The 14,640-nt window shown below is 26.4% G+C and overlaps 1 protein-coding gene across 1 annotated transcript; it reads right to left on the bottom strand.

Moving 5' to 3' along the window:
- Window positions 1–386: 386 nt before the first annotated feature.
- Window positions 387–14,264, bottom strand: LOC147814563 (uncharacterized). Its single transcript, XM_087156918.1, has 4 exons — window positions 14,166–14,264; window positions 8,042–8,091; window positions 5,464–5,497; window positions 387–1,828 (listed from the first exon to the last, which is right to left on the bottom strand). Exons 2-4 carry the CDS (start codon window positions 8,066–8,068, stop codon window positions 1,461–1,463), a joined length of 429 nt encoding a protein of 142 aa, XP_087013044.1. The 5' UTR covers window positions 8,069–8,091; window positions 14,166–14,264; the 3' UTR covers window positions 387–1,460.
- Window positions 14,265–14,640: the final 376 nt, after the last annotated feature.

The following is a 14,640-nucleotide window of genomic DNA, read 5'->3' as shown; positions in this document are numbered from 1 at the left end:
AGAATGGAAAGCACATTCACTTCTTGATTGAGCATTCACCTCTTATTTCAATCTCTTCTTTTCTTTCATTGATTTTTTTAACATAGGTTTAGTCATCATTGTGCATTTTGAATTAAAATTATTGCAAAGTAGCAATATTAAGAAAAATAATTAGAACATGAAAACATTTTAAAACCTTTAAAATATAATTATATTTCCTAAAGAACTGAAAATAAACCTATTATTAGAGATCTAATCTAACTTATAGCTTTTGACCAAAGATATTGCAAATTAAAATAAGAAAGTTTAGGTTTAGTTCATTTAAATAAACAGTTAATTTAATAAGCAATTTTTTATTTGATAGTAGTAAGAAATAAAATATAGCATTATGGAATGTATTGCTTTTTATTTTGAGAACACAAAACATTAACAATATTTTTATTAACTGCTTAAAATGTACAAATATTTCTTTAGTAACAATATTTAGTATTAGAAAATTAAGACAAATATTTAGCATATAGTCACGACAATATAAAAAAAAGTTATATTAAAATATATTCCCAACAAAAATAGAAAATATATACTTCATTATATTCATAAAATATATACTTCATATATTTAAATATAGCTGTTGCAAATATACTTAAATTCGTATGTATATATTTTAATTATATATTTGCCGAAAATATTTTGTTGGTAAAAAACGTAAGTCAAATACTGCAAAAATTGGACAAAATGCTTAAAATTTAAAACAAAACGAAGCTTGAGAGTAGCAAAATTTTAGAATTATGATCCAATACCACCTCACTGGTATCAAAGTTTAGTGTTGGCAGAGTTGAATCTTCTAAATAATTTGAAACTTCTGTCGCCTAAATGACAGTAACTAACCAAAGTAACTTAATTTTTTTCCTTATTTATCTGAAACAGTAAAAAATGTTTAAGAATTACTAAAACACTTTTCTTAAAAACTACTCAATATATTTAAACTAATTTTGTTGAGGTTTAGTATGTATCTAGTGAAGAAAAAAATAATTTTAACAATTGAAAAACTCATGGAAGATGTTGACATTCGTATTGTAAGTGACATAAATGTATTTACTTACCAAAATGATTAATAAATTCAAGAATTATTTCGAAAATGAAAATTATTTCAAGCGAAACACGACATTTGACAGCTAAAATAAGATCTCAACTCAATATACAATTTAAATAATCACATTTAAGTGTTTCCCAGCAAATTTTAATTTACTGAATTATGTCAAGAAAAAAAAGAGTACTTTATTTTAAATTACAGGGAAAGAATTGATGCTAGTAAATAATGATACAAGAAAAAAAGTATTTTAAGAACTTTAAAATAGTTTTTTTTAGTCACTGTACTTTTTACTTTTTAATAAGATGCTGAGTGATAGTGAGAGTGAGATAGTTAATTCAACATCAATCCATTTTCAAGTTAATCGAATTCATAATCATTTATGAAAGTATCATGTAATTAATTTTAAAGAATTACTGGGATCATCAACTCTATAATTAAAAACAAGCTTCATTGGAAGTTTTTTGTTTTCTCTTGCACTATTTGTGGTGCCTGCTTCGGGACCAGGATCTTTGCAGTTTTTTTTCATCAACTTTGCATTATCCTTTTCTCCAGTTTCCTTATCCACATCCTCCTCCTTATTATTTTCACTCGATTTATCTGAAGTATGTTCACGATCAGTTTCATTATTTTTCTTTAATCCTTTCAAATATGGGTGACCATCAACAATTACAGCACCGTTATACGCAAGTTTATAACCAATAAGACGAAGAGCTAAGGCAAAAACAGCATCGGATATTGCAGATTTTAAACCAAACCCTAAAGAAAAAAACTATAAATAAACTGAAATGAATGTGAGGTTTAATGGCACTAAGTTTTAGTAAGACTTGCTATACCAAACCAATAACTAAAAATAGATAATTATGTTATTAATATTTAAGTAAGAGGAAAAACTGTCTAACTGCTACTAAGTATGAGTAGGAAAAGAACTTAAGCAAATATCAGGATCATGGGATTAGTGGTTACCTCATGAAGAACAATATAGCTAATGACAAACCCTGAATGGCAAATTCTCTTTCATTGGCATAAATAATTTAGAACTTAAAGCTTAGAGAAAAGTGAGCTCCAGTAAACCTAATTTAAAATGATGTTTAAATGTTTGGTTTAAATGAAGTTTAAATGTCAAGTAAACATTTTTTTTTCAGCGTTTTTTCATTCTGAAAAAAGGGTTTCAAAATGTCAAGATGCAAAAAAAAAAAATCAGAACTACACAGTATGGAAGTAATCCTGTCATAATGTGTTTAAATTTCAATATTTTCAAGACATTTTTTCAGCATTTGAAATTTAGGGTTTACTTTAGGTTTAATATAAGTTGCTTTTTTAATAACTGTAAAGTTTAAAATACCAATGGAAGTGAAACAAAATTTGCCATGCAAAGTTCCTCTTGCACTATTGTATCCTGGTATAGAGGTTAATTCTTATAGAAAACTTTATTTAAAAATCAATGCTTTTATCCTTGCTGTGGTGAGTGGGCTTGTATGTGTAAAGGACCTACTCCACATACTGAGACGGGACACTCATGTCGGACAGGTCACCAGTTAGACACCGGACTAAACACTGTCGTCCTTAAGATTGGGGTTTTGAGCTATGGGTTGACCACCCTATCCTCCAAAAAACCCTCTGAAACACACTCACAACATAGAAATTCCGGATTTACTGAGGGTAAACACTTAAACCAAATAAAAGAAAACAGTGCATAGAACTATATATTGGAACATGGAATGTTATAACATTTCTATCCAAAAGAGAAAGATATTACTTAATCTAGAACAAGAAGAAAAGGCATTTCTATTTTCCAAGAAAGAACACCTTTCAACCTAGATCAACAAATTGTAAAGATAAAAAGGGAAGTATTATTACTGATTTTTGTTTATAAATGTCATTACTTTTTTCCCTTTTTTATTTTTTTAAATAAATAAATAACAGAAATTTTTCTCTAATTTTCTCAAAAATAAAAACAATTAATTTATGGAATTCAAAATAATGATTAAAAGATCAAATAACTTACATAGATTGAGATATACTTGAAATGTAATGAGGATATGGCTAAAAACATTTACAAAGAAAAACTATCTACTTAAAAAACTAACTACCTAAATACCAAAAAAAATTGGTTTAAAAATAATCATCAAATTTTATCAAATTATTATACTTATGTGCATTATAATTATTAAAAATATTATATAATATAATTATAAATTTTAAAAAAATCTTTTTATAGCAAGGTAAAAATTAAGAATCTTTTCCTTTTATTCATAATTTATTTTTGTTAATAGATTAAGTTCAGAACGAAAATTGAAGATAAAAATAAAACCAAAAAAGCAGCGATTTACAAGTAACAGTAGCCCTACTAAAATTAATTGACAAGAAATATTAAATTTTAACAGACAAAAACAGAGGGAGAAAAGTGATGAAATAATGTACTACTATCGCTAAGTAGCAAAAGTCCTATTGAAACTAATTTACAAGAAACGTTAAATCCCAACAAAATAAAATACACCAGCGAGCACAAAACAACGTTAAATCCCTGTGAAAATAATATTTATGAAACGTAAAATACTGGAGCGAAAAAGGGTGCATAAAGAAACTGTGCATTGCGTTCTACAATTCAACCCCAATTCTCGCACGAAATTGTGACATCTGATTTAATTCGCTCTTTAATCTCTTTATCTTAATTTACTCTTTAATCTGATTTAATTCGCTCTTTTGATTTAATTTGTTAAATCGGTTTTAGAGAAATTTTATTGTAATAATTTTACTTTTATCTCCGTATACCTCCCTGGGGTGGGTCGGAGTTCAACCAATCTTATTGATGTTTTAATTCGCTCTTTGCATTACAAAATGCATTTGCATTGCATAATTTACATTACAAAACATACATAATATTTGTATCAAGACGAAGTTAAAATCGTCTTCGTCAGCGCTGTAACAATAGGGCTTGTTAAATCGGTAACCGATTTCTGATGCTCGCAAGAAACGAAAGCAGCTATATCGGTCTAGCTATGCATGCATTAAATCGATAATTCATGATATATCGATTTATCACACAGTCCTACTTAAGATAGTCAAAATTTACCACAATCAAGTAATTTTCTCCGGAACTTATCCTTTACCGTAGATGATGAAAAACCTATTACAATACAGTAGTACCTAAATTTCTATATTTCGTACCTATTACCATAATACGAATAATACAATTATTATTACAGTAGTATATAAGTTAGTATAGTTGCACCAATTACTACATTAAAATTTATTCACATTAACGTAATAATCAGTTTTAGACATAATTTAGTGATTGACACTAAAATTAATTAAGAATTACTGTCATCAATAATATAAAGATGGTGATTATTACGTTTCCCTTTTTGAATCAGTACCTTTTCTATGTCGATTTTGTTTTTTTAGTACTAACTTTTAGTGAATAACTTTATTTCTTTATTTCAATTACCATTGAATATAAATTATTTAGCTGTATGAAACATATTTTAAAAGCAGAGCATTAAACAAAATAATCACATGATTTCAGACAACTTTAGAAATTCTAATTTAGTGACATATTGTATCCACGTGCCATTCACATTGATTACTGAACTTGAAAAAAAGTAATTAAACAATAAGGAATGCGTAATAAAATCTTAAACAAAATAATCTGTAGTTTTATTTATAACAGCGGCTTGAAGCAAATGCAAAAAAAAAATCATTTTTCAAACATCTCTCATAAGGGGGCTAATTTAAATTTTTAAACAATTTATAGGACCAGGAATTAAAATTGCTGTTTATAGTCTATATCTTAATTTCAAAACTTTAGCACAACTGGTTCTGGAGTCATAATAGATTTAGCAAAGTGTTCCCGCACCATGGACTGAGAAAAATACTGAGTAAGCACAAAAGGAGAATAAGGAAAATAAAATAGATTGAAATTAATAAATAAATTCAAACATGAAGACATTTAAACATGTAGAAAACATCTAAGATGACTTTTTTTTTATGTTTCTTTTTTTCTGGTGTTTCTTTTTTTTTCCTTCTAGATATTGCAAGTTACTTCATTGAAATAATTGAGTGGAGAGAAAAGAATTTGCAAAAGGATTACAAACAATTGTAGTAACTTGTGGGAAAAAATACCATGTCAATTAAGGAAGCCATTCATAAGATATAAAGTAATGTTGAATTTGAAAAAATGAGTTTAAACATATTTTGCTTTTTTCCTTATTAAAAAACCATAAACTTTCTCACACAAAATTTGAAATGGTTGAAAATTTAAAAAAAATTACCCCATGAATGTTCACAAAGAGCAGAATAAATTAATTGTGATCCAAATAGAACCAATCATTAAAGTACACAGAGTAGATTTTAAATTTTTCACATAAAGGGATAACCAACACAACACTTACATCCATCATCCTTCCTGGTGCTACTTTCACCATCCTAAAACAAATGGAATTATTAGCAAAACAAATAATGATAAAAAATTATTTATACTGATAACAGTTTAACTCACATCATAATTTTAGGGTTCCCAAAGGGATAATAAGAACCATTTTCAGATAAAACGTGAAATTAAGGAGACCATTTAGGTTTAAAAAAATTTCCGGATAACCATTAAAATTTTTTAAAGAAGTCAAGAAAACCATTAATAGTTAATAAATGATTTAATTTGTCTTTTTTAAGGAAATAATAAAAATTAGTTTGAGGAGACACATACTAACAAGAGAGAATTTTTTGATTAAGTTTCATAAAACAGTAAAGTCTGAAATTTTTAAAAATTAAAAAGGTTCACTAAGGAGAATTTAAATGAAAACAAACCAATTGTAAGTTCGCAAAGTTCATTTAATATTTTACACCTTTAATACTGGCAACAGAAACTGAATAATAATAAATAATAAAAAAGCAAATTATGTGTAACAGAAAATAGTCAACTTAGAATGAGGGAGAATCAACTTTTGTGCAATTTTTGCCGTTATGTTATGAAGGGAAAAAATGAAATTAGAGAAACTCTTTTTTACAACTGGGGAATTTTTTCCACTACAAAGTACCTATTATTAATAGCTTTCCTTGGTCTTATCATAATCATTTTAATTTTTTACACTGAACTGATAAAGATGTGTCATTAATTAGGCAGATAATCAGAAAATCATATTAGATACATAAATAATCTCTTAAAATTTTATTAATTATTGAATCACAAACTGAATCAAACAATGAAATTACAATCTTCCATAAACACTAAAAATTGTAACATTACAAAATTGAAAAATTTATTAGAAAATCTCATTAGGAAATATTATCTTAGTTTGAGATAAGATTTAATATTGGTTATTTCAATAACTTTTCAACAAAAAAATAATACATTCTAAAAACAATTATCAAAGGTAAATTTGTAAAAAGTCCCTCAATTCACCACATTGATAAATTTATGATGATTGAAATGTTAATTTTAAATATTTCTAAATAGAATGACAATGGAATTAATCAAATATTTAAAAATGATATATCTAAATCATATAAGATTTGTCACTACACTAGCCAATAATTTGGATTAGTAGATAAATAAGACTTTTTCTAATTGATAATACAAAATTATTTAAGTGCTGAAACTTTTAAAAACCACAAATTTGGTCTGATAAATAAGAAGCCTCAATATTTTTAGAGTAAGTGGACAGTTTTCAGTTGCAAATTTCTTGCTTTTAAAATTGCAAATAAAATTTATAGACATGATACAGCAGGTTTGAAAAAAATATGCTGAAGTTTACATGATTACATAAAACTTCAAAAACATTTTCTTCAAACTTCAAATTTACCTGCATTAAAATAACTCTATTACGGAATCATTACGGTAAATATAATATAAATTAAATTTATATATATATTTTTATAAACAAATATTTAGTAATTTCACTTTAAGCTATATGATACTGGTTATTATTAAATCTTGTTGCTAAATTAAAAATTTTGTATTTAGAAAAATAAGGCTAACGAAAGATTGAAAGACTTTTATATAAGAATTAAATATAATAGACCATAATAAAGAAAAAAATTATTTTATTCAAAATAGGTTGAAATAAAAGTTAGGATTTTATTTTTTTGTACTTAAATACAGCTTTTTTAAGAATTCCAAAAAGAAAATTCATTACCATACAACTTATCAAACATATAAATGAAAAATGAACAGAAGTTATAAAAAATAAACGTTTTCATGCGCATTATGCGTAGCATAAATAGAAACTAGGAAGTTGTTAGGATGGAGTGTCAAATGATAAAAATAAATGGTGGCGAATTATGGAAATTTTTTGGTGCCCACTTTATTTTATTTATTTGCCATGTGAAAGTGGCAACCGCTAATTTTGCTCTTTAATCTTTACTTTCACTCTTCTGTAATTCTCCCTTCTTTTAATTAAGTTTCTTGCATGCTGCTATCCAATTGTTGCCAAAATTCGGCAACTATTTTCTCTCAGAAAAAAAATCCATTTCATATTATTAAAAATCAGCTGCAAAGTGTAAGTAGTAGAAAATTTTCAAATTGTAATAGATATGCTAAGTATATCAAAAAACGCATTCAATTTTTTTCATCAATATTTTCTGAACTGCTGTTTTGTGTGCACGTTTTCTTAGCGTATTGTTGTGTTGAAGTACCAATGTGGAAATTTTGATATCAAGTTAATTGGAGAATCCGCTTAAAAATCTTTATACTAACCATTTGTTTCTAATTTTTTATTATTGAACAAAATTGAGAAAAATGAGTTAGTTACGCAAGAAAACATAACTTTTCAGAACTCTCTGGTAGCAGGTAAAAACCATGTGTTTTAATCCATGTAATGTAATTCGGAAGTACCTTTAGCAAGAAATTTACATGCATATTTTCTTAATAGCTTGATAATTAAAAAAAATTCAAAACAATATGTGCATAAATATTCTGCTAAAAACTAAAATTACACTAATTTTTTTTTAAATAAATGTTCACAAAAAACTTACATTCTTATCTTTTTTCTCACCAGCCATCTTTATTAGACTCAATTTTTCCCCTAAAAATATAATCAAAATGAGGAAAGTTTATGTGTAATATTTAAATGAAATATATCTCGAATGAAATGTTTAAGTGTAATATTTAAATGAAGTATTATTCTAAACTAAACTGTTTAACACAGTTTATTTCAATTTAAGTTTTTTTATCAGCATACATATAAATCGATAACGTTTTAAGATAAATTATCTCTATTCATTTAAATTTCTGAAATAGAATACATTTCTGAATCTCTTAAATCTTTTATGTATTCTGCTTACTCATAGAAGTTAACTATAAAATTATTCTTACAAACTTGATTTTGCATAGTATTTTATATGAGTCATTCCTAAATGCAGAGGAAAGTGTTGTAAATTTAACCAATTTAAACTTTATATCATTTTTAACCAACAATTTAAAAATTTAACAGAAAATACGTGATGCATTTATCTGTAAATAATTTTTTGAAAAATAAATTCTGTCAAGAAATTTTTTTTAAAAAAATTGGTACCTCGGACCATTGAATATTATTCCTCTGATGACAGTCATTTTGATTGCTCTGCTTCTAAGCTTATTTATTAATTGAATTTAGTCATTAAAGTAATTAAAACTTCAGTGACTTATTTTAAGTCTTACAAAAAATAAAAATTTACGTATTATAAGTGCAAGCTCCGTAGTATGCAAAATCAAAAAACAATAAATAAAAAAATCAGGAGACATTCAGACTAATCAGTCGAAAATCATTCAGACAAATTTCTAAAAGAACAAACAACTATGAAAAGTTTAGCTTGCACTACTTAAAAACAATAAAGGCAAATTTTATCTAAACAAAATAATAAAATATACTATTTTTTAATACTTTGTATAGAACGAAAAGTTTCATCAGTTTCTAGTATAATTTTATTAATGGAACACGGAACCACTCATATTAATGTAAGATTAATTAATGGAAATTTTTTTGTAGCAATGTGACTTAAAAAATTAACTATAATCAATTATTTTTACCAATATAGCTTGTACCAATATTCAATTAAAATAATTTAGTACTTCATTCATTCAATAAATTTAAAGTAATATTTCAATAATCTTGACCTGAAAATACAGCAAACATATTGTTTCATATTTTAGTACAGCATAAGGAATTTATTGGATTTCCTCAGCTATTCATTATTTGAAATTTTTATGATATGAATATTGTATTGATAAGACCTATCATTTTTAAAATCTGATGAAAGAAAAGAACCAATAATAATGAAACTGATAAGATTTATTACTGCATTTGCTGAAAATGATAAATAAGCATATGATATTTGAATTAATCACCATAAAAGTTTGATAATGTAAATTTATTAATTGAGTTTCTTTATCATAAAATGATTTAATTTCCAAAACTTTTGAAACAATGAATTCTTCAGATACAGCAATAAGCCTCTAAAAATTGTATAATCAGTAAATTATCTCAAAGTTTGAACAATCATATTTTATTTAGTGATTTTTACTAGCATTATGAATTAAAATAAAAAGATGCAGAAATCAAAATAAAATCGTTTTATTCGTCAAATTAGTAATTTAATAATTCACATTTTACGTTCGTAGAAAATGAGATATTCTGAACTTTCACACAGAAAATATCAGAAGAAAAAGCTAAAATTAAGGTAATATAAAATATGATAAAAATAAATAATAAACGATATACATAAAGCAGTAATTGATGAAATGCAGGTGTATTCGATTCCATTTGAAAGCAATATGTATATTTACTATATATAGCCAATTTTCTTTTACTGGAGTGCAAATGATAAAAATTAAAACAAATTAATAAAACATTAATTTGAATAAATATTATTACAAGAAAGCAAAACATATTATTATACTAAAATTGCAAATGAACGAAAGAGAAAAAACATAAAAAGATTTTCATTCTACTCAAAAGTTACCCTTAACTGTTGTCAAGGACCGATCAAGGCAAATTCAGGCCCAATGCCCACCAAATTCTCCGGGCCCCTAACAAAATATTTTGAAATTATAAACATTATAAGAAATTTTGAAAGTAGACAATTGGAGATTATTTTTCTAAAATAAAGTTTACGTATAGTATATAAATTAAAGCAAAATATAAAACAACAAAACAATGTTATGTCAAAATAAGAATAGTTTGGTTACCACAAATAATTGAAATCAGTGATTTTTGCTAAAAGTCACTGATTAGCTGAATTACTCTTTTATTGTAAGTTGTAATTATTTTTTATTTAGTACTTAAGCCAACACAAAGCTAGCCCACCTTTCATTAGACTTTTTACAAATTTTTAAGGCCCCCCTAGAAAGTGTGGCCCTAGACCCATGCCTATTGGGCCTAGGCGATAGTCAGGCCCTGACTGTCATTCAGAAAACAAAATTTATTGCTTAAGCTACAAATATTATAACAGAATAATCTGATTACTCAAGATTTCCATATAGGTATCGGGGCAAACAAATTTGCCAAATTTCAACTACAAACTAGCAGTGGCATGCAAGAAACTAACAAATAAAAGTAACTAAACAGAACCATCTCAAAAGTTGACCCCCTAAGAGAAGCTCAAAAAAGTTTTGCGAAACTTTTTGCAAATTAAAAAACCACTACCACCTTAGTAATTCCAGTTTTTACGAACAGGTTCCGATGTAGAAATATCACTGCTTGCTCAAACAAATTGTTAAAGTCACGTAATATTTTATTTATCTATCTTTTAGAATAAGAAAAGTGTCTCTTTTTCAATTTATTTAAGAAAATTAAAAGAAATTGCATTTCACCATAGTTACTGACAAAAAAAAAATCCATTGCCATGAACAAAATTTTAAATATAAAATTATTGCAATCTGATACCCTACGAGAAAATGAAACAGATTACTTTATTCATACAGGACACGGCTAAAAAAGATTTTTCAATTGCTTTCTTTAAATATTATATTTTAATTACAACAACAACAGTTAATTACAACAACAACAATTTAATTATAAAAACAACAATTGGGGGCAGTGCATCTTCTTGAAATAGGTTTGATCCCACCCCTCTCCCTTTCTCTCCATTTCTGAGGTTGGAAAGTAGGAATGTTTTCACTTTTCATACGTGATGGTTTGTCTATAACTGCATTTTTGCACAATTTATTAACAGTTTTGTACTATTGGTTAAGATATTTCCATGAAGAATTTATTTATACCATCCATGTTGATTATATCTGCCAGCTTATTTTGATTTAGAAGAAAGGAACAAAATGGCGATTGGCAGTGCATCTAACCGACAACCAGTACAAGTAGTTTCTCTTGACTATCGCATTACTTCTTATAACGTGCAGAATCTTTGTACACGTGATGCGAAACTAAATCTGAGTATGCTGTACCCCTGTATGAGTGAGCTAATCAAAATGTTAACTTTTGCCGAAGACAATTAATTAGGAAAAACAAATGTTAAGATTTATTTTAATATTGATATCACACATTTAAGTATACAAATCAATGATAAACAATGAAAAAACTAAAATTAAAAAATAGGAATTTAGAGACAATTTTAAATTTTATTTGAGTAAGAAAATATATTTACTGTCCCCTAACTTAACTCTCTGAAGACACAAGAAGAAAATATTGATTTCCCTTTTTATGAGTCAAAAATTAATAATTAAATAAAGAAAAACACTTTAAAATATTTAATTAAAATTTTTAAGAAAGCAGGTTACATCTAAAATTTTGAAGAAATATTAAGAATTATCACTTTTATTTTTCGAATACTTTAAGTAAAATGTTATTTTTAAAGTAAGTGCACAATAATTTAAAACCATAACTCTAGTCATTTATACGCATAAGTTAGGAACACATAGAAATTGATGTATACAGATCAAAATATACAAATTATTCTAAGAATATTGATTATACATAATCAAGTAAACAACACATTATATCAGAATATTTATAATTTATCTCTGTAACTCATATCTAAAGATGTCATCATAAAGACATAAGACAGAGTTGAAGGGGTAGCCAAAGCAAAATTTATCAGTCTTTTAGATTTCGCCTAGGGTTATTGGCCACTTAAACTAAGTCCAAACGTTCAAAGATTAGCTGCTTCTGTTACCAGTTTCGGAACTTCAAGCTATTGCGACGTCCATTTGGATTGAAGAATGTCACTTATTTTTTTATTTATTTTTTTATTGAAGAATGATTTGGAAGAATTTGCAGTGTCGTATCTTAAAGATATAGCAATTTTCCTGGATACATGAGATCTTCATTTAGAACATACGTGTGTATTGCATCGGATTATTATCAAGAAACCTTCAGAATACCGTTTCGAGCAGGATGATATTCCTTATCTAAGATATATTGTCGGTCATGATTACAGACAAGCCTTTGCTTTGAAAATAAGAGCAGTAGACGAATTCCCAGTACCTATGATGAAAACTGAGTTTAGAACAATGTGGGGGCTGGACTATTATCGACGATATTATAGTCGATATATACCAAATACCGATATTTATATGCACCAATTGGATATATATATATATATATATATATATATATATATATATATATATATATATATATATATATATATATATATATATATATATATATATATATATATATATATATATATATATATATATATATATATATATATATATAGATCAATTGGTACAACCATCTATTATAGTCGATATATATCAATGTTCTTTGTTCTAGTGTCACAATTAAATTGACACCTAAAAAAAGCATAACTAAAAAGGGGGAAATTATCTGGACAACCGAATGCGAAGTAACCTTTAAAAAAGTAAACGAAGAATTAACAAGCCAGCCTATACTTTTCTCTCCCAACTATGAGCAAGAATTTATCTTGAAAACAGTTCTATTTCCATGTATTTATTTTATGTGAAGTTAAATTATAATATTTTATTAAATTTCGATTATTTTGGAATATTATAGTTTAATATCTAAATCGAGTTGCAGGTGAATACTTTACTAATGTTTATTGCATGAGTCTAAAAAATAATTTAGTGATTTTAAGTTTTCAAATTAAATATTGTGCACAATTTCAAATTTAAAAATTGTATGTTGCATTTAATATGATAATTAAGAAATATACTTTTAGCAGTAAAATTATTTTTTGCAACAAAATGCATTGATTTTAACCTAAATGTTTGAGGAAATATGTACACAAACGAGTTCAACTTTCCCCTTGTTTTCACTGGAAAAGTTCTTCTAAGGCAGTGTTTCTTAACCTTTTTGTTATAATGGACCCCTTTTAAAAATTTTTAAGAAGTCACGGACCACTGTGAAAAAAATTATTACAAAAAGCATCAATTATTAGAAAACATTTAATTTTATTATTTTAATAATATTTAAAATTTTTAAATTTTTAATGTGAAGGTTGCTGCTGCTTTTTCTTAATTAATAAATTGGATTGGGGGATGGTATTCGACAAAGCAACGCGCATATCATGTTCAACATTCAATCGATTTCGATATTTTGATTTTATTGTCACAAGTGTGGAAAATCCAGCTTCGCAAAGATTCACTGTATCAAATGGAATTATAGCTGCCATAGCTCGCTTTACAAGCAATGCTTCCAAACATTTTAAAAATTAGGAGTAGTCAGCGGACCTCCAAAATGTGACTCATGGACCCCTTAGGGGTCCATGAACCACAGGTTAAGAAACCCTGTTCTAAGGGGAAGGAGTTACGGAGTCCTAAAAATATCCAACTAACAAAATATGTAATGTCAGCTACTTTACGCCATGTAGTGTAAAACAACATCTTGCTGTTTATCTGCAATAAGAACTATCCTTGAATCTGGGTGAAGTGAAACCCGAAGAACCAAGAGTTATCTGACAGTGTTGTTAATTATAATAATGACATTTACTTAGACATCCTAAAGACAAAGATATTTTAATTTCTTTTTCAGATTCTATAATGCCATATCTTATACTTTAATACATCAATAATTAGAAAAAAAGTAAATAAATAAAATGATATATCTCTTAAATTTTCCCCAATTTAAAGGAGAGAGAAAATCTTTCATTAAAATTTCCTTTCTATCATTCGGGTATTGATATTAAGAAAAAAATAACTTACAATATGATAAACAGGTCTTGATTTTGACAAAGAACTTATGATGATCACTTTAGGTAGGAGATTATATATACATTTTATCAGCATTATAATTATCGGGGAGATGATTTTGTTAGCGCATAAGTCAGGGAATTCCCCTACGAATTTAAACGATAATAAAACGATAATGTGTTTCAATGTTTTATCTAATCCTTAAAGTTGCATCATAAAATGTCGTTAGTAATTAAAAACTGAAATAATTTTTTTTTCACAAAATGGTTTATTTATAAGTTCTTATTACTTCGTTTCATTATTGATAACAGAGTTATTGTAAACTTAATTTTATAAAACAAAGAGGGATTTTAGTAAGATTGTATTGCATCAATAACAATAGTAAACAATATAATAACAATAGTAAATAATAGAGTACAATAGTAAATTATCCTAACTTTCTTGAATTATGTACGCATGTAGTAAATGAAGGTTATGAAGGAAAGGC

Source organism: Parasteatoda tepidariorum, chromosome 2 (genome assembly GCF_982258835.1).
Source record: "Parasteatoda tepidariorum strain Cologne lab strain chromosome 2, Ptep-v5.0, whole genome shotgun sequence".
In the NCBI taxonomy this organism is placed as follows: Eukaryota; Metazoa; Arthropoda; class Arachnida; order Araneae; family Theridiidae; genus Parasteatoda; species Parasteatoda tepidariorum.
Note: the sequence above shows the minus strand (reverse complement) of the source record. Positions and strands in the feature narration are given on the sequence as shown.

Bases quoted from the DNA above. Each gene is read 5' to 3' on its own strand.
- LOC147814563 (XM_087156918.1), bottom strand. From the start codon at position 8,068: ATGGCTGGTGAGAAAAAAGATAAGAAT. The intron at 5,498-8,041 runs GTAAGTTTTTTG...CATTTGTTTTAG, and splicing joins GTGAGAAAAAAGATAAGAAT to GATGGTGAAAGTAGCACCAG. The intron at 1,829-5,463 runs GTAAGTGTTGTG...TTTTTTCTTTAG, and splicing joins CACCAGGAAGGATGATGGAT to GGTTTGGTTTAAAATCTGCA.